Source organism: Phalacrocorax carbo, chromosome 2, assembly GCF_963921805.1.
Source record: "Phalacrocorax carbo chromosome 2, bPhaCar2.1, whole genome shotgun sequence".
NCBI lineage: Eukaryota > Metazoa > Chordata > Aves > Suliformes > Phalacrocoracidae > Phalacrocorax > Phalacrocorax carbo.
The window spans coordinates 15,039,498-15,061,367 of record NC_087514.1 but is presented as its reverse complement, the minus strand read 5'-3'; the positions used below and the strand labels follow the sequence as shown (position 1 = coordinate 15,061,367).

Below are 21,870 nucleotides of genomic sequence, written 5' to 3'. Positions count from 1 at the left end.
CAACATGGCTAACATTAAGTCACAACCATAAGCAAGCTGCAATTACTTTGACTGCTAATAAAAGTGATTTTAAAATGGTTTTTGATTAGAAAATAAGTCTAGAAGATTAATCCTTTAGGCTGATAGTACTGGATAATAGAACCAAGAAACACCATACTTCTGTGGTTAGAAAAAATAATAGTCTTTTTTTGCTTTTTAAACTTATTTGTCCTTGAAATAAGTAAAATTTCACTGCTATTTGCCTTATAGTGTAAACTAGGCCTGTGAGACTTCCAAAGCTTTGCTACTAATGCATTTAACCTGCTCTTGAAATTTATATAGCGACTATGAAACATTTTGGGGAGCAATGACAAATTAAGCCTAACCTTGGGTAGAACAAATTTCTTAGCCAGAAGAACCACAGAATCATACAACAGCCCAGTTTGGAAGGGACCTCAGAAGATCATCTCGTCCAACCTTTCATGGAAAAGGCAGCAGAGATGAGATTATCTAGCACACTGTCCAACTGCATCTTGAAAACCTTCAGCGACGGGGACTCCACCACATCCCTGGGGAGGTTGTTCCACTGATTGATGGTTCTCACTGTAAAAAATTTCTTTCTTATATCAAGATGAGATCTCTCCTGGTGCAACTTGTTCCCTTATCCTCTCCGTGTGGCAACCTTGTGGAGAGCCTCCATCTTTTTTGTAGCTGCCCTTTAAGTACTGGAGTATCGCAATGAGGCCCCTCTAAGCCTTCTCTCCTCCAGGGAGAGAAGACCTAACTCCTTCAGTCTTCCCTCAGGGGACAGGTTCTCCAGCCCTCTGATGATCTTTGTGGCGCTCCTTTCGGCCCTCTCCAGTCTGTCCACATCTTTCTTGAATTGTGGGGGCCAGAATTGGACACAGTGCTCCAGGTGTGGCTTGACAAGTGCTGAGTAGAGCAGGATATCAGTGGGATATCAGTGGGATAACTGCATCTCTATCTCTGCTAGGAATGCCCCTGCAGATGCAGCCCAGGAACCAATTGGTTTTTGTTACTGCAGCAGCACTGCTGCTGACTCATGGTCAGCTTGTTGTCCACTAGGACCCTTTCAGCAATGCTGCTCCCCAGCTACACAGACCCTAGTGTGTACTGGGCTCTTTCGTTTTGTCCCTCCAGGTGCAGGACTTTGCATTTGTCTTTGTTGACTTTTACACAGTTTTTGCTAGCCCACTCTTCCAGCCCGTCTGGTTATCCCTGTAAGATGTTTGTCCCTTCTGACACGTCCATCTCACCACCCAGTTTAGTGTCACCAGCAACGCTGGTGAAGCTTCTTTAAGTGCTGCTGTCCAGATAATATATGAAGATGGTCCCTGCGGGACCCTACTTGTGACAGGCTGCCAGCCTGAGAAAAACTACTGACCACCATCCTCTGAGTGCAGCCCATGATCCAATTTCCTACCCATCCCACAGACCACCCATCCTGTCTGTATCTTGCCAGTTTGTCTAGGAGAAGGCTGTGGGAAAAGAAAGATGTGTAGATTTTCATACTTCTGGCAGACACAAAAACAAGTGATTGCTTTCTGAAGGAAAAATCCTCTTGAGATTTTTTTCATTTTACAAAAGATGCTGTATCAGTTCCCCATTACAGCAGAGCATCTCTGAGACCCTAAACTTGAGATTAGATAATCATGGATATTTACTTAGAACGGTTTGTTGTTACCTCTTATAAATATGAAACTGCTTTGTTGTATATGTATACTACTAATAGTCATATAACTATCAGAAATAACTTTTAAAAGTTAATAAACTCTGTTCACTTCAGGCCAGTCTAGATCAATTGGCCAAGTCCTTATATGCTGCCTTGGGCATTTTACAGAGTTACTGTGTATCAAAAAAAGTCTGACTATTAACAGCAAGGAAAACAACTTACTCAGTTCCATGGAGAAATTATTTCTTTTAAAGTAACTTAAAAAAAAGACAGTGCTATACCTACCCTGAGATCTGATAGAAAAACATGGGAGTTCCACACTGCCCCAGAAAATACAGACTTTCCTTTTTATGGAAATTACAAACTCTCTCAGCTTCCTTTACAAGAACTGTTAAAAGCCAGCTCTGGCACAAGTAACAGGCATTTGATAGCTGTTGGTTTACATCCAGTATGAACTGGAAACCAGGTAACCGGGAACAACGAGAATCAGACCTCTTGGCAATAGACAGCCAATCATTCTCCTTCCAAAGCCAGGTTTAGGGCTTTGCAAGACAAGCGCTGCAAACTTCTATATGGGCAGCTGAAGAAGTCAAGTTAGCACACTGAGCTTCCGGATCCACCAGATGCATTCACTCAAAGACTCTAATTGCCTTAGAACCTCCCATTGCCTATCTAGTTTGAGAAGTGTTCGGACAGAATGACAGCAGTAAGATTAAATTAATCAAGCTCATATAAAAAAGAGAAAACAATTATTAATGCAAAAAAACCCACAAAAAACCCGAAGAAAACTCCCCATTACCCTGAAAATGAAAATACAACATTTGAGGGAGAATAATTAGCAGTCTAGAGTCACCAGTCTGCTCACAGAGGAAGAACTGAAGGATTTGGGACTTTGATAGGGACAACCCTTCAAACACAAGAACTGTCACAAATTTGCAGAACCAAGAAAGACTAACCCAAATAAATGAACAGGTCAATGTAATACTAAATTCATTTTATAAAACCATCATCTCTAGCTGCCTCTAGATAATCTGTCAGGATTGAATTTCAACTTCAAATGGCCTTTATAAGGACCTGCAACAGCCAATGAAGATAAAGACAATATTAAAAGAATGGAAACATCTCACAAACATAAGCTATGTATAAGCAATAGCAAAGCAGAATCAACCAATAACCATTAAAATAATCTAAGTTTCCAAAATTTATAACCATAAGATGCATGCAAAAAGCAAAATAAAGAGATTAGCAAGAAGATAAAGCAAACCCAACAACTTTGACTAGCAATTACGGCTGAACTCAAGTGAATCAAAGTCGTTGAAGATGAAGCGTGAAAAGAAATTACCAAAACCCCTTACCACTATTCATTGTGCTGTCTACTCATTATTTCAAAACTTAGGGATCTAATTCAGTTTGCAAGACAGTGAGAAACAATGCTCCCACACTTTCATAAACTTGCATTCTCTAGGAGAAAGCATCAATACCAATCTCAGCTTCTTATCGATATATCTGCCATCACACAAGTTCTTCTGTACAGTATTTCAACCTAATATTCATGAGGTAAGAAGTATTACACTTCTCTACCATATCAAAAGTGTTACAAGGTGTCAAAATACTTGAAAACGTACCTTTTGTGTAATCAACAACAGCCTCCAATGCTGCTATTCGGACATCTATGAAGTGCCCATATTCTGCATATGACTTGAAGAGAGCAGGATCACTTGGCACATGACCATTCTTCTGAAGCACTCGAATAGCTTTTAAACAGCTAGATGTGGTAGAAAGAGGAAATTTACATTAGGTTTCTGGAATGGCAGCCAAGAAGAATAAAATTAGTTTTTTCAAAATCAAGTACTGCAATTTTTCTAGAATTATATCCAAATTAACATGTTACAACTACTTTCACAGCATTAACACATAGCTGTCATTAACTCTGACTTACACAGAAACACACACAAAATTCCCCACCGTGTCAAATCCATTGTTTGGTTTCAGTAGAACTGTACTAACTTACAGAGAAAACACAGCTCAGATTACGTTGTGTACTCTACAGATATTGTTACAAGGCTACCTTTTGCAAAACTTTTGTAAATGCTCTTCTTAAAGAGGCACAAGCACAACCAACTTATGCCGGCTATTAAAAGTCTACATTGATAAAAATTAATGTTGAAAAATAAAGCAATCAAGACAAACCTGCACTATCAGCTTTTGAAAACTGGAAGAAATTTAACATTTAAGATTAAGATACGCAAGCTAAAATCTCAAATACTAACTACCGACGGATACATAAAACCCAAAAAAGTAGCATTAATGTGTCTGCTCTCTCCATGTGTACAGCAATTACTAAACCACACCTGACGGTAATGGTATGCCTGTAACTGGGAAGAAGCTTCTCCATGTTTAGGAAACGGGTAATTTCCTCAAGAATAAGTCGAACATCAGGATTTAAGTTATCCAATGTTCGAACTTCATTGTTCACACTGACTGCAGGAGTTACAGAGTTGGCTAGGGCATCAATCAGCTCAGCACGATAGTAGTTGTCTGAAAACTAGATAAAAACAGCATTTAAACACAAGCAAATATAACAGTATAAATTCTTTAAAAGCTATGAGAAACAAAAGAAATGCTGAAGCACTGTTACAGACCAAGATCTTAAAACAAAAACCATGTGAGAAACTGCATGAGAAAGCAAAACAGGAATGAATTTGTTCTGAAAATGGATTTGAGAATGACTGAGCAAGCAGACATGCTATCAGTCATTTCTCTTCACTCTGTAGTAAGATTATATTAATAGTAATATAAGCATATTAATAGCAATACATTGTTTTATAAAAATGAAAAAATAAGGCATTGAAAATTTTCCAGATATGGAAAATACAAGCTATTATGTCTAAAACCACCTGTCTGTTTCTATATTCAGTACCAAGGTTACCGAGGTTAATGGGTGCTTAGCACCTCAGAAAATCAGACAGTTTATCTAGAGAGCAACTTCACAAGCTTCTGAGGTGAACTAATGGGCTCACTGCTGCTTAGTGAGGAAAATCTTGCTTCTTCATTCACTCCTTTTACATGGGCTCAGAGTTTCACCCACTCTGTTGTGCTGGTTGTTGCATTTGTTGCTCATGTTAATTTAGTAAGCAGCAAAAAGTATAAAAAATAAACTTAAAAAGCAGAAAATGTACTGGATTTGAATACTAGTTAATTTTATCTAAACAAACCCAGTATCTGTCAGATCTGGTAGAAGATGTCAAACACATGTGTGGAAGGGACATGTGGAAGAGTGAGGCAGGGTCTCCCCTTTGGTGGTGGGGAGATGTTAGCACAACTCACCACATTCTGTGGCTACTGGTGCTTGCATTCACACATCTAACACTCTACCTCTCCACTCTCTATCATCCTCTTAGTAATCTTGCAGCAAGTGTTTTGTTTCTTATGTGTTTCTACACATAAGAAAGTGAGGCTTAAGAAGCTTCAGATTCGTTCCACTTAACTTTGGGTACTTAATTGGGAAGATTATGCTAGGCTCCTAGCAGTTGTAGATTCCTCTGTAGCTGAGGAAATGGAATCTTGTATCATCTCAGGATCTTAAAGGTCATCTAATCTTCCTTCAGAGGTGGTCTGTGTGGGAAGGAACTTTAGATGACAACACCTGCAACTCAGATTCTTCAATTTCTTGATGGAACAATATTAACCTGGGTTTCAGCTGTTACTTAACTACATGAAGACAACTGAGTTCTGTGAGCTAGAGCTGACATTCAGAACCTACAATGCCAGAGTCCTGTATATAATTAAAAAAAGCCAACTTATTTCCTTTGCTTATTCTTTCAAACGCTCTTCTCAAGGTGAAAAAAATCACAACAAACCAGTGCTTAGCTTCGCGTGCTACATGTTAGCCTCATGCACATTTTCTCAGAACACATGGATCTTTTGAACGAAAAAGAGTAAAGCATGAAAAATGTGCGTGCAAATGAAGGCGGGCAGGTCCTTAGTAAGTCAAGAAGCACAAAGAGCTTTAAAACATCCAAGAAATTCTGCTATAGAAATGTCAGCTACAGAACATTCCGTAACATTTACTGTTCAGTTTAGTGTATCACCTTTTCATCAACTCTCCTAGCCAGATATCTACCGTTAGTGGCATAAAACATCATGCAGTATATTAACTAGGACTTTTTTCAACAAAAAACTGAGAGTTTAAAATAAATACATTTCTTACCTTGTTCTTTCTGTTATCGTTATACTTGATCAAATCCAAAATAAACATTAAAACCTCCTTAGGACAGAGGTTATGAACATCTCTCAGAAGGGCCATGGCAACAGGCATAGTCTGTGTAATAGAATTAATACTAAAGTCATTCTTACATCAGTGAAATGATAGTTATACCCTGAAATGTGCTACATCCTGAAAATGAGCAGTTAACAATTTTATAGTAGCAATCTCTGAAAAGTTGTATTTAAATGCTTTTTGAAAGTCATACCACATGCTTTATAATTTTCAGATCAAATAAACTATGTAGGTATTGCTCAATGGTTAGTCATAGTGCAGGCATTTGAAAAAAACTATACACAAGAAGAGACTCAAGTCAAGGTACTATCATAAAGGTAACAAAAATAATAAAACACAGAAAATGATGATGGAACTAATTTAATTCTGAGACAGACACTGAATTTGGCTGTTTTCATGTGAACACGATGTCTAATCTTCCACTACCATTGAGAGGTATAGATCCAATACAGTCAGTGAAGCCTAAAAAATTATTAGCCAGACAGGTATTAGCCTGAATAGGTATTTATTTTAGAATGAGCTAAGCAGCTCTCTTAGGCTCCACTCACATACATTTAGGAATCTTACTCTAGATGTATAAACTTGGGACATGCGATTTAAAGGGAGAAAAGTGTAAAATTTAGTGGGAAAGGATGAACAATGACAAAAAGAGCAAAAAGGTTCAAGAAAAAGACTGGTGGGGACAAGGATGAAGCAGGTTTGGTCAGAATAAGAAAACAAAATTTGAGTTCTTCATAATCAGGAATATGAAACCTGTGAAATAAGAACTCAGTCATCCAATAATTATAAAGTGAACCTTGAGAGAAAATAACTGTCATCCATTTTATTATTCACTGTACAACTAGCAACTCTAGGTACCAGTGAAAAAAAACCTGCATTAACTTCAAAATAAGCGGCAGCAATACATGATGTTGGCAACTAATAGAAAGGAGAGGGCAAGAAGGATTACACAGTGCCTTGAACTAAAAGCCCACCAATTAAAGATAAGATTTATGAGATTTTATTTGCAGTATGATGTCATTGCCATTAATGAATAAAGACAGCTACTGAATTCAACTAAATGATAAAATAAGTAGTTTTGTTACTGTGCAATAAATTCTATTTAAGAATGAGCTTGCAAATATTTACAAATAATTATTACATGTACTCTATCCTTTTGAAGAAACTGCTAATTTAACTTCAACTACTAAAATTTGTTAAATTTGTTGCTAAAATTTTGTTAACCAATTTTTCACTGAGATGGAACAAACAGAAGCCACATAAGAACGAACTAGTTATTTGGGGATTTTTATGAGGGGGTAAAGCTGGACTGTGCTATCCATGTTTCTGTAGTTGTCAACCGTAGGAATACCTTTGTATTTTGCAATTTCTTTTAAAACATTCAGTGGGGGAAAAAAAACAAAACAAAACAAAACAACAACTTACCTTTTGCAGAAAGTAGCTCTGAAAGTTCATGAAGTTGTTGGTCTTCACAATGTTTGGGCAAGTCTTACAACAAAACATTCGGGTAAAGAGTGACTTCATGGCTGGTGGTCCTGTCCACGTACTGACCATGGAATTTGCAATCTGTATAATCAGGGGGGAAGGCAAACTGCATTACATCACCACTGCAAGTTTAGTTTGGCTGTAGAAAAATACACATTTCCCATAATCAAAGAGGATAATTGCCAAGAACATACTAACCTTCAAATAGATACATATTTTCATCAATGTATTATCTTATATTAGCTACGTTTTCACGGCCAAAAAACTGCTTTTGTGCCTTCCTAACATCTTCGGTTTCATACATTTGCTATATGGAGCAATGAAAGCCTGCAGACAAGAATACCTATGCCTGATGACGGATTAAGCCTGACGACAGACTGCTACGTGTGTGTGCGCGCAAACAAATGGGGCCAGCACACCCTACAGTGTAGCCAGAGCTTCCATTGTTACAGACCTACCACAAACTAAGGAAAAACCTAGTTTCACACAGAAGGAAATTAATTTGATGATTTACTTCTAAATTATTTAGCTTCTTTCAAAGGCTATGACATATGCAATAAGCAAAAGAAAAGCAAAAGGCTATCTGAAGATGGGTACCAATCCATTTCACCACTGCTCTTATGTAAGATGGGTTTTTTATTACTGAAAAATATTTTCCAGCTAAGTCAGGCTTCAAAGGAAAGTCAAATAGAGAAAATACTGCAGTCAGACTAGGTGTTCCCTTCGCAATAACTGAAGTCTTCAACTAAAAGATGCAGGTATAGCTTTTTCTGTAAGCTACATAACAACTGCTCCTGCAAAGAAAGCCTAATCCCACAGACTGCTTAGAAACTGTGATGATGAACTTAAAACCACAAAAGTGCAATTTATTTAACAGTATAAAAGAAAACCCAACCCCACAAATACTAAAGGTTGCTATATTTACAAGATATTCACTATTCCAGTAATACTGGGGTGTCAATTTTTAAATATTTTTAACCTCTACTTAAGCATTTCATTTTGCAAAATCTATAGATGAGTAACAGTATTTTCAGATGAAATCAACAGCAGTTATGTCATCACTTTTTCAGTTTAACGTGCTCTGAATTTCTCTGTAAATACTGACAGAATACAAGCTTTCTATTTATTCTACTGATACGCTGTACACTCTGAATTAAGTGTGTTTGCACATTCCCCACACCATAATGCAAGTAGCCTGTCTTGCATTATTTCTACTTAAAAAGACAGCAGGTACTCTGTTTCTGCATCCTTCAATTCAGTATAGCATAATAAACTGGCCTAAGATGTAACTGTCATGCACAGCTATGAAAACTCCTCAACGTTTGATGGGGTAGGGAGTTTTTGGTGGTGATGGTGTTGCTTTTTTAAACCTTATAGCACATCAGCAACACAGCAATGGATCTGAAGGAAGAAAATAGCCTGCATACTCCGGGGAATTAATACTGTGACATTGTTTTCTCCTTTCTCCATAGGGATATTTGTCATGAACTACTCAGCAAAGCGTGTGCATGTGCGCGCACACACACACACCCCCCACACCACCCCCATTAACTTCTTTATCAATGAGGATTTAATATTACCTGGATACTTTATGCTTGAGAGACTGAAGTGCTGTTTTACAACGAAGTATACTGTACATTTAGAAAGTGAAGTTAATTCAGTTTTATAATTGCATTACCACCTATCATTTCTCTGTATCAGCTAGAGTATACCAAGAACGTTTTTCAGTAGTCACAGTGATCCAGTTAGAAGTTGCAAATTAACAAAAGGAACCCTCCCCTTAATAAACATGAGGGACTTGGCTTTTTTTCAATAAAGAATACAAATCCTGAATATTTACAAGCTGTGAAAATTAAACTGAGTTAATGACAACAGGAAGTGATTCTTACTAACTCCCTGATTTTGGAACTAGTGATAGAATATATTACACTTTCCTTCTAGGTAACTTACATAAACCTATCTACAACTCTGTCCTGCCATTCTCCTTCACCTTGATTCAATGTCACAGCCATACTTCTTGCTTAGCTTTATAATCATTTTTCTGTGAGTCAACAACCTTACCTGTAGACCCAAGATTTTTCACACAATTACAACTGATCAAAACTGGTTATGATTATCTGCAGCCCAATTGCCTGAGAATTCAAAGTAAAGACAGAAAAAACTATTGCATATAAACATTGTAACTGCTCTTTTAATATTTACCTGTGGAATATACACTTGGAATATTCCAAGTGAATTCATAATGAAACGTGCATATACTGTGTCAGATACTGGCAGTACCAATACTAGCACGTACGCTGGCAGTATTACATCAGTGTTTCATAATATTAAAATACTTTGCCACAAACATTTCTTGGATTTTCATTTTCAAAATACATCCAAAGAATTTATTTCTGTACAGGTACTGAATTATTCTGAACAGGTACACTGCAGAAGGCAAGCTATATGCCAATAATCTGAACTCTACAAATTGCCAATAAGTATGCCTTTATATCCATAAAAATATGTCAATAACATGCGTTTTCAGAAATTCTTATTCTTCTGTTTCCACACAGTTGTTTAACAGGGTTCTCTAATTTTCATTCTTAATGCTAATTTTGTGTCCGAACAAAGATGATCTTCCCTTTTCAAGGCAATTCTTTGGGTTTTTATTATTTAATTGCAGACCAACATGATGTTTATTTTGTGCCCCTATTCAACCTGAAACAGTATGGAGCAGCAATCTGGATTCACATTAGATGTACAGATGAATTTCAACACTTCAGAGTTCTCAACAGACAGGCCAAGGAACTTCCCAGTAAAATAAAAAAAATACGTTTTGGCTCTGAAAAAAGATTAAACAAAAGTCTTTTATTTCTGCCACTTAATGAAATCTGGAAAAATCCCTTGTGGTTTTCATGTCTGACATCTCTATTTTGACAATTATGAAAGCCTTCTGCAGTCTCCATTTACAGACTAAAATAATACAGCTTTCCTTTCAAATCAGTCATGTTAAGAATACTTGGCAAACTCTCTCATGAGGCTAAATATCAAGCCAGTTTAAGAATTGTGATGAGTTTTGACCCATTTTCAAACGTTTACATCGTCTAGTGAATTTCTTCCCTTCCTCCCATCCACACAACCTCACCTTTGCAAGGCAGAAGCAGGCCATCATTCTCACTCGGTAGAAACATTGCTCTTGTTCTAGTATATCAGTCAGTGCAAGCCTTGACGCTGGAGTAGGGAACTTTTCCAATGCCAGAATGGCTTCTTCCTGGGCAACCACATCTCTCTCGTATCGAAGCTGATACTGCCACATGAAATCAGACTGTTCGAACTCTACTTTCCTCAATACTGACATATCAGGGTCTATTCTTATCCAGAGTAAAGGGGAATCAGCACTAAGACAGACATGAAAAACATTAATAGCTTACAACATTTCAAGACTGTAAAAAGAACTCTTATTATGAGTTAGAACATCTTGTAAATTTCTAAAGTATTTAGAGTCAAAGAACTATAAAAGAATCTAAGTTAGAGGGGACTTTTGAAAGTCACCTGGTCCAATCTCCTGCTTCTAGTATGGCAATTCTATAGCCTCCCAGGGCAATCTGTCCAAACCTCTAATATGTCAAAGTGAATACAGTGTTGTAGTATTTTTTATCCTACAGACCTGAGTTCATGGTAAATATATTTAATTCCACTTCCTCAGACATCATAACTTTCACAGGTGAGCAGCACTTTATCACCTTCTACAGTTTAAGACTACAAAAAAAAATCCAAAGAAAATCTGGGTGTAAACACCCAGTTTTTTAATATATTTTTTTGATCAATAGATACGAAAGTGCTTTACAAACATATGCATGCTATGATGTTGAAAGCTGACAAGGGTAACTGTGCAAATGCACAGAACTGCCAAGCCAAATGACAATAAAACTGAAAGTATCAATAGTCAGGATTTAAGTTTTAGTCCCACAGACAAAATTACTCAGTTGTATTCCACCCAAAGAAGCATTTTATACTTTAGTATTCACACAGCACCATGACCACAGAAGTCATTTATGGGAGCAACAAGTACAACCTATATAATAAAGTCTCTTACTCAGTTTTCCACATAAAATTGATAACAGCAAAATATAGACATTTAATTAGGAGAGAGTTTGGAATGATGAAAAGACCGTAATTATAAATACAATGTATATTTCTATGTTTGCAGATATGTAGAATTACTGTCAAGATAGTAGCTAGAGAAGAAAGGATAGTGAAAAGAACAGTGCATTCACAGGATTTAAGAGACTAGAAAAGAATGAACATTATCATGTATGCCTGGAGCAAAGGAGTCCAAACTGGACAAAAGAATGACAGCACTGCAGATTAGAATGTTAGCAAGTTGAACAAAGCCTAAGTGACTTGCATAAAATCATATACGTGTTCAAAGGCAGTTCTAAGATCATTATGGTCTTAGCTCAGTGTAATGCAATAGCTACCTGAACATAACTGATCAGAACTCCACATAAATATATATGTTAATTGCTCTTAAATACAACTTAAATAAAACTATTCACATGTCAACTATCATACAGAAATTACAATTACTTGCTCAATGAAAATATCCCATAAAAATTATTTCTCATCATATTTTAGATGAGGTTGAATTTATGAGAATCTCTAACACTTTTAAGGTGACAAGTGATCTATTCTTCTTCAAAGAGACACCATCAATTTTCAAGAGCAGATTATTTACTCCCCTCAGCCAGCGCAAGGTGCCAACACCTTCAGTATTTCTGAGAGCACTACTGGCTCCAACTCAAGGAGGGTAAAGCAGGTATTTATATTGAGCAATAATTTTATTCCAAAGAGCTAAACAGTTCCAACTGAAATCAATGCCAGTAAAAGGATTATTTTGGAATTACCCACAGATTTCAGGAATTTGTCTATCTTAGTGCTAGTTAAATGCTCTTCATTGAGGTCCAACAAAAATCGCTCTTACTCTGTTTCAAGCAAATTCTTGTTTACATTTTACCTATAAACTCACCTGAAATGTATCATCAGAAATGGGTAAGAAAAAAATGGAGTAATTTATTCAATCATCTTATCATGCCTAAGACTTTTTTAAAAACTGATTATAGTAGATAACCCATACATTTCACACTTCAGCATTTTCCGAGCTACGGAAGAAAAGCCTCAAAGAAGGCAAAGAAATGTGGTACAGTCTTGAAATTTGTCAGTCTCATAATGAAGTACAACATTACTATCAAATGCTTCAAAATAGCATGCTTCAGACAAGCGGAAGACGGCTCTGTCTCACACTGAGGAGCTCCAACAAGCTAACTTACTCCATAGCAGAAAGGTCCATGTCCACCTCTTCTCCATTCATCAGTGGAATCTTTTTCTTCTTATTTCTATTAAATAGAGAAAGTAGGAAAAAATAGGTATTAAAAAAATTATTATACTAGCAAAGACATGTTTATAAATGGAGCTTAAGCCTGCAAAAGTACTCTGTGTACTTCACCACACCAAAAAACAATGCTCTCTCCAGCAAAAAGATATTCACAAAGTCACGCTGCACATTGGTTTTGTTCAAATAATAATCACCAATACCTTATATTGGTCTAAACTTGACTCCCACCATTTTCACAATTACACATAAGCATACAGCTTTCAGAAGCAGAGGTCAAAGTAGTTATTAAAATGCATTAGGAAACAGAGAATCTACTGAGGAAGTATGTTACTTTCCTTGCTCATTAAGTTTAGTGAACAGCCCTGGCACTCTTAACAGAAAAGGAAAACTATGCAAGTGCTTCATTCATAGATCTTCACTTGAGGTAACCCCTCTGGCCTACATTTGTCTTTCCTCTAATTTGTCTTTCCCGTTCAAAGGCATTTTGAATAATTTCATGAATTAGAGTCTTCATCCAACTTGTTCTATATAAATAAGCTCTTTATAAAAGTTTTATAAAATCTAAGACCTTTACTTACAATTAAAAACTGCATATAAATGTAAGGTTTCTTTCTGTCCATAAACAGTGGTAAATTCTATTTTCGCCCTTTACATCAGAAGTAAATTTTATTTAATAAGATTAACAAAAGTTAAACACAACATTTAAAAAGCATATGTTTATAATCAATGCACTATGTTTTCACATATCAGTACTAAAAATACTTGCAGATTGTACTTTAATTCTTACCTTCTGCTTTTAGAATGGCAAGGTATATCATGTTTGAGACTGTTTTCTTCAATCTGCAGTGTATGGTTGAATGATCCATCAAGTTCTTGCACAGTCACTTTAAGAGGACCCTTCAAGTTCACAAGATTTTGTTATTAATATTAACATTATTCTTATTAATGTACATATTGTACTTGTAGGTGCATGTAAAATGTGGAAAATTGACCTTACCACATATTTCTGAGTCCCAGGAGATGTGTAGTCCTGTTTTATTTCCAATTCCAATACATTCCGTTTTCTATTGAATGCAAAGCTACCATAAAATTTTACCACTCCGCTCTGATCCCTAATAAGCAGTATAGGAATTCCAGTGCACAGTGCAGTAGTTATAAACAAACATAATTCTCAATGCTTTCACTCTTACACTTGCTTTATGCTTCTTTATTGCTAGAATTTCCTATCCCAAGAAATCAGGAAATGAAAACACTTATGCTTGTTCATGAACTTTTTAAAGACTTTTTTTCTTTAAACAGTTCTTTAATGTACAATCACGTATCTTGCAGAGAAAAACTGAAGTACAATGAAAATTATCCGGTAAGTAAAACCTATATCAGACCCCACCACATCCAATGTCCTTGACATGCTCTCAGAGAAAGTAATTGAGTAAGACTTCAGTAATTTCAATCTGATTTTGTCTACTATATATTTCAGTTAAATAAAACTTGGGAAAACGTAGACATTAGCTTCTGTTTTCTACCCAAGCTACATTTAACTCAATTATTTTATTGCATATTTTCGAACTGGGTCACTGTGAGCACTCACACAGGGGTTCACATGTACATGAAAGTATACAAAATGACTGATATAAAAGTTATGATCTCACTCTGCTTTTTTATCCCACACAACTATTTCAAGTCAACTGTTCCTGTGAATAACTTCATCATTCATTATTTGTATGACTTCATTTCTAGTAAAACTGAAACATTAGAATGAAGCATTTTCATCTAGTGCATGCTCCCAGCAAGTCTCCAACAATATAAGACAAAAGCAGGGAAGCAAAACCTGTTCTTTCATGTCCTGACACTTAAGGGAGGAGCTGCCAGACTCAAAGAGGCTTCTTATCATACACAAATTATTAACTTTTCTCCCAAAATATGGTCATATGGCTAAATACCTCAGACAGGTTCTGTTCATGGTAGCTGCCTTCATAAAGTACTTCTGACTTTGTCATCAGGTACAGCTTAAGGCATTCTTAGTGGTTTCTTCAGCACCAGGATTAAACCAAGCATCAATACAGAACTCATTAATAGAATAAGATAGCGCTAGTTAATAGTAATAAGATATCCTCCCAAACAATACGAAGACCTGCTGCGGTCTTTCAAGGTGGAAAATCTACTATCACAGGTGCAACAGTGTTTGAAGCATGGTAGGGAGGTTGCAACCATAAGAATACACACAAGTCACAGTCAACAGGATCAGCCTTGGGGCCAAAGACCAGGGAAGCTAAAAAATCTCCAAATCTGAGAGTTACTATTCTTCCTTGCTTACAGAACAGACGTAGTTAAGATTAAGACACAGAACACCTATCTTCCTCAAGTGCTTGGCACAGCTAAGTTTAGAAACTAGAATAATGTGTATTTACACTTTATGAATACTTTTCATGCAGATAAAACACTAACTTCTCATATTACTCTATAAATATTAACTAAACTGTGTTTTTAGTGAGATATTAAGATGCATGAACATTATTAAATCAGCTCAAATAAATAACATCTAAATATAAATACCTACTTTTGTTTTCTGTTAGAGCAGCGTGGTATAGTTTTGCTGCAGTCATGTATGATTTTAGTCTGCTGTCATGTTAATTAAAATCACCAATTGTAGCTGTACGCTTCTACGGGAGAACTTATCTTGGGCCGCATATCTCCGGGACGCAGGGCTCTACCCACCCTGGGGACAGTGATGCACAGACATCAATATGATGGATACAAAATGTCCGTTTATTTAGCTGTCACACGCTTATATAGCTCTTGCGCTTCCTGTTCCTGCCACTCCTATGGGGAGGAGTCTATCTTTCCGTCACATCCCGTAATCTTCCGGTCGCCGATCCCTGTCTATTCCCCTACAACCAATTAAACCTGTTAAATGGAGCAAATTCAAACTTAAGCCCATGTCAATCCAAAACAAGAAATCCAATTTCTTGACTAATATCACTGAAATTCGAAGAATCAACATACAGAGGTTTATTTTACCTGAAATTTTAGTATTAAGACAAGCTACCAAACTATTAAACGTTAGTATACTTTAAACTATCAATCTGCACTTTAGGTTACTTATTTCATGGTGATTTACTGGAAATCACATCTTAAAATGCACCAGACTATAGCATTTTCCATGTCAGACTTCAGCATATTTCTATGGGCAGTGTCCTCTGGAATCCCTTTAGTATAATTTGGCCTTAAATTCCAGCAAAGCTCTTGTGCTTCTTTCAAAGTAAAACTTAAAATCATGAAATCCCTTCTAGTAAAGAATACCCCAAAAAGCTAGCATACTCTAAATCACTGTGAAAGCAGTGTGAACCTGTGGCTCACATCTACTTCTAATTTAAAGAATAATGTACTTAACTTTTTTAAGCAAAGATATTTCATACCTTTCTTCACTTTCCTTTAATAGTGCCAATTAAAAAACATATTCATTCTCCATATTAACGATCCAGACCAAGAATAAAAAGGATACACCCACTGCTTTATTAAAGGTTGGATGTCTTTGCCAGAGACATTTGAGATAGATTTCAAAAACCCAGATGTGGAAACCAACATCTGACTCCACATGTGTGACTGGAACTTCTGAGACGAAGCAGTACTGGCCAGACTCAACAACTTGTTGAAAACCTAAAATTATAAAAAGTTATTACTTTCACTAAATACTCAATATATAAAATAAGCTTTTCTGTTTAGTTGCAGATGAATTTCAAATAAAGGCCAATAAAATCATCCTCTGATAACTGCCCTCAAAAAAAGTCTTTCAAAAGAAAGATATTTCAGAAAATTATTTGCTTGTCCATATCAGAAAATGTGCTTTGTAAACACAAATATATTTTTACTTAAGGCAAAACATCCATGAACCTGATAAAAGCTCTGAACCCCCAGCTTCTTAACATGAGAAATATTCAATGGTAACAAAATTCAACTAAAAATGTCTTCTTTTCTCATCACTGCTACAGGTACAACTTATCATGCAGCTTTTTAACAGAGTTGAATTCAAAGCGGAATACAGAAACACTTTTTGGCATCCATTTTCTACTTCTAAGCACCTCTATACTTCAAAACCATGTAATTTGTGAGGTTAGTCACTGCAAGCAGGTGTGTGGCCTTTATTTACCAAATTATAATGCTGAGGATAAGTGGTACATTTTTAATCAATTCTTTCCACATGAGCTTTTCAAAGAACCAACTTCCTCAGAGTAACATACATACACAAAATCCTTTAAAAGACCATCAGTTTTCAAAAATTATCTACAATAAAACAGATCACTGACTATATCTGCCTTTTAGAAATAAAAGATTCATCAAGTTCTCTACTTCGCTATTTCTTTTTAAGAATTGCAAAGAATAATTAAAATTTATGCAAGGATATTTTCAACCTGACAACTGCTTATAATAGCTCTAGCACACTCATGTACATGTTATCCTTCAAAAAACAAACAAAAAACCCAACCAAACAAAAACATCCAAAAACCTGAAGCTGACAGGAGAAGTTATCGCTCAGTTTCTGACTGGGTGTTTGTTTTTACGTCACAAAACATATTTAGTAAAGAAGAAAAACGACAACTCTGCAAAAGTTTAGCATTTCAGAATAAATTGACAATCTTCTATTCAACTGCTTCTTCTAATATAAAAGATTTATGCTCCCTGTAGCACTGAAAATTTTATACAGTGGAGAGAGCAGAAGCTGGATTCTCATTACTTTCATTACTTATAATGTGATCAGGTTAGCTTACAGTGACACCAGTTAGGGTCAGTAAAACAGGTCCTAAGTGTTAACAAATAATCACAATAACCCAAAGCAATGAAATACCTTAACATTAAAAAGTATACACAATATATAAAAAGTATTACAAGCTATGTGTAAGAATAATAGCTAACCTTATCCTAACACAAATGACATACATTTATGTTTGTTTTATCCTGCTAAAACTGAAAATAGAAATGGAATCCTACAATGACCTGCTTTGTTTTTTCTTAAATGGCATTTATTGAATAGAAATGCAACTAAAGACAAAAAGTTGTCTATATTGCACATAATCATTTTAATACCTACCTGTAACATGAACTCCATGCTAATCCTATTCTCAATCAGTCTCATCACAAGATGTGCTTTACACTGGAACATAGTGTAATATTCCCAGGACAGTGTATGAGGGTGTTTGATAGAAAAATGTAGGTGTGATGCAGGGCTGAAAAAGAAAATAAAAACCCCAGCTCTCTACTTTGCATTTTATGGGATGAAACTTGAAATATACCTTAGCAACCAAGATTACAGCTGCACCAACAATTATTTAGTATGTCTTCCACTGCTTTAATGTTATAAATTATGACATGCTTAAAATGACTGCACACTTGTACAGAAAGGTGACACGGGTGTACGTACCTGGCAAACAGCAAGTACTGCATAGAGAATAATGGCAGGTAATAGATACCGTGTATCACTGTAAAGAGAGTGGTAGCAGTAGCAACCAAAGCAAGGAGTCAAGTGCACCTGGGTCTGGAAGTCAGTCTTAAATTGACATTCCCCCTCACTCCCGCTGCTCCACTTCCATTTCAAAGTGACTACACATAGTGAATATTTTATATATAAATTAATAATTGTTGCAATTAAAGAAAATTAAGAGTTTTAAAAGTCACAGCAGACTTTCATGTGAGGAGCCAAAGGAATTGCTTGTTTTAAATTTTAGTTAGCAACTTCATGCTTTCAATACTTTGGCAAACTGATGTCTTCTAAATCAGATAACGTGCCAAGGAAGGCTAGGCACGGCATCACATTACAGCTGCCACACTGTTTCCATAACTCAAACTATCTGTGGTGCTCCTTCACACATACCCTTCATGTCTATCAGCAAAATATTTTAAATGGTTTAACTTCATTCTATATCAGAAGACAAACAAATGGTGAAGCCCTGAACCTTTTAAAAAACAGAACTGATTTCTGCATAGCTTTTGTGGCTGTACAGCAATAAAACACCAAAAGACTTAATTTTGATGACCTTTAAAATTAATTTTTTCCACCAAGTTTTAAATTCCAGAACGCAAACATTCTAACCTATATCCCAGTTTCAAAGTGGAAAGGTAGCTGCAATACTGTAATTCTTGAGAAAAATAAGACCTTTTTGCCCCCTTGCAATTATTTGAGAAGTGGAGATAACTAGAAGCCTGGCTTTATTTTGTTGATGAACCAAGTCTGTGGCAACTCTATTTTGTTGTGCTATGTTTTTTTCTTTTAGTTCTTTTCACAGGACATGTGAGTTTGCCATGACTGAGTAACAAACATCTTAAGAAAATGAACCCACAGCAGATACAAAAAGAGTATTTCTAAATTTAAACAAGTACTCCCCTTCTTAGCTATACTGAGTATATGAATAAGAAGGTACTTAAGTTATTACTTGGTGTTTCTAGATGATAGGATATTGCTAAACTGCTCCTCATCAAAATTGTTCTGTTACTTTGGATACTCCTCTGTTGTGAGGTAGGGAAGGGTTAGCAACCATGAAAGAATTGAAATGCGAGGAGGAAACTGAGGTTGTGGCTCAGACATTATATAATAATTTGGTCTCAGTATAAAACTATTTATCCAGCTTCAAATTATACAGTTGATTGACTTTGGTAAAATTCTTTTCTTGAAAATTACAACCAAGCCAGGACCCACATTCTTGGCCTTAAATTTACTAAGGGCTAATTGACTTTGGTATGGTTACATTATTTAACTGCAAATCAAAACTGAGACAAGTTTGTGTTTGACATTTATGTTTTGTAGTTCATTCAATATTAATACATTTCTTCCGATTATATCATTCAATCATTATAATTCTAAAATATTTATTGAATTGGCACCAAATGAGAATAAAGTTTAGCAAGACAGACCTAGAACCTTTGTCAAAGTGCAAATTGAACTAACTCCTCTATGGAAATTGTAATTCTCATGCTCTCCAACACAGTCCTTTGGTCATTCAACACAAACCTGTCAATATGCTTCTTCCATCTGAAATATATCTATACAAACTTCTTGATGTTTTAAACTTTTACAAGAGGGTGGTACCAACATAATCAAAGTCTAAAGAGAACCAAAATCTGGGAGGGGAGAACACAAAATGAAAACATAACACACAAAGCTTTCTATTGAAGCCTCATCCATAGAACAGTTAACCTGCAGTTTCCTTTCTCTCATTTTCCCAAGCTCCCGGATTTTTTTCTTTTAAAATAAGTGCCCTAGAGAGCAGTGTTTGTTTCACCAGATATAAACAGAAAGAATCTGAGACACCTATGTTTTGCACAGAAATTAATTCTTCTGTCTGAAAGAAGTTTTTTCTCCCCCAATTATTTCTTTCCGTATCCAACTTCTAATTTAGTTGAAAAATTACATTATTAATTAACCTAATTTTTTCTTCATATTATTGTTAATTGGGACTGCTGTAACACAAATAAGCTTGGCAGGAAACCATATCATAACAACCAGAACAAAGAAATGTAAAAAATATATTGGAGAGAAGTGTTCTAGACATCGTTATGAAAATACCTCCCTAAGTACAAATCATTTTTCAGTCAGGAACATATACTTAACTTACATACAAGGGAACTTTGCAATCTTCAAGAAACAGCAAGTTGTAATTTATAAAACTAATAAAATTAACAGTTATAAAGACACTTTTATTTTAGTGATTTTCCTGTTTTAAAAATGAGCCCTTTTCTCTAGTTTCATCTGATCCTATTAATCTGAATTTAGTCTCTCTGTATAGGAGAGTACGTTGCCAAATTGTAATGCTGCCAGTTAAAAAGTCTGCCAAGACCTATTTCAGTACCCCAACTTTTCCTTAAAAAAAAAAAAAAAAAAGACATCATCACAACCAGGATGCCTAAAATGACTGCAGCTAGCTGTAACTTGCTTTTCAGAGGTATATGTAACAAAAGCATCTAGGTACTTGGTCTGCTTCACTACTTGGAAGAACAGGACAGTGAACTAAATCAAAATGCATCATGAGCAGGCAAGCAAAACTGAGTAATGGCTTGGCATGCACACACATATACAAGCTGCGCCTGTGACTGTCAACATCCAGATAACACAGTAGTTGTTGAGGATTCACCTGGCTGGAAAACTAGCCAATATGTCCTATTCCTGATTTCAGAAAACTTCTTTTTTTGTGTCTCAAAAAAAGATCACCCTTCAACCTTTAAATAGGTTATTTCTATCCTTCATTCAGTTCTAAATCCAGAGTTTTAATTTTAAATTAACAAAACCTGGATTTGCATACACTCAGAAAAAGCAAGAGAACCACTGCTGCAGACAGTTTAGGTTGTATTTTCATAATACAGGAGCTTCTGCTGCAGTAAAGACTTCAGAAATTCACATATTCTCCCACTCTACCTGCATGCGCTCAACCTCCCAGTTTTGCACATGCTGCTCATGAATTTCCAAAGAGCAACTCTTCGGGAGGCTGCGTCGTATCTCGATTAATTTAGACAACAACAACAACAAAAAAAACCAAAACAGCAAAGCAGCAAAGGTTGTCATTGAAACCTGAATCAACTTACTGATCTACTTCTAGTAATATTTTTCTACCTCCAGTGGTTAGCACTACTCAGAGAGTAGTACAGGAGTAACACAAAAGAGATAAAGGGAAAGCTCCTAAGCTAGCAATAGTGAAGCTACAGTTATTGGGAAAAATACAAACCCAGTCAGTTCACAGTTACCAATGGTACTTCACAGATGACCGGTCTAATACTTTTTTTCCCCCAACTGATAAGAAATCTCAGGATAAGATTGCAAGGTGGTAACTAAGAGTAGAAAGAAAAAAATTAAAGTAAAAGAAAACTGATGATATTGTAAAAAGTTTAAAGATTACTAACCACTCCAGAAATAGCTCAGGTCAAAATTCTGGCTCCATATTCTCTCCCATCCTCTTACTAAAAAGTAGTTTCATAACAGCATTAAAAACATTCATTATACTTAATTCCGTCCAAGATTTAAAGTGAAAGAAAAATAAAACAACAGCGATAACACATACTCAAGATATACTTTAT

The 21,870-nt window shown here is 35.9% G+C and overlaps 1 protein-coding gene across 1 annotated transcript in view; it reads right to left on the bottom strand.

Moving 5' to 3' along the window:
* Positions 1-21,870, bottom strand: part of TAF2 (TATA-box binding protein associated factor 2) — a 62,147-nt gene that overhangs the window by 20,688 nt on the left and 19,589 nt on the right. The window contains exons 11-20 of the mRNA XM_064441761.1: positions 17,900-18,064; positions 16,316-16,470; positions 13,811-13,925; positions 13,601-13,710; positions 12,749-12,814; positions 10,564-10,816; positions 7,377-7,517; positions 5,883-5,993; positions 4,024-4,217; positions 3,298-3,437 (exon numbers count right to left, since the gene is read on the bottom strand). Coding sequence (XP_064297831.1) covers positions 3,298-3,437; positions 4,024-4,217; positions 5,883-5,993; positions 7,377-7,517; positions 10,564-10,816; positions 12,749-12,814; positions 13,601-13,710; positions 13,811-13,925; positions 16,316-16,470; positions 17,900-18,064 — 1,450 coding nt within the window. The remainder of the gene's footprint in view (positions 1-3,297; positions 3,438-4,023; positions 4,218-5,882; positions 5,994-7,376; positions 7,518-10,563; positions 10,817-12,748; positions 12,815-13,600; positions 13,711-13,810; positions 13,926-16,315; positions 16,471-17,899; positions 18,065-21,870) is intronic.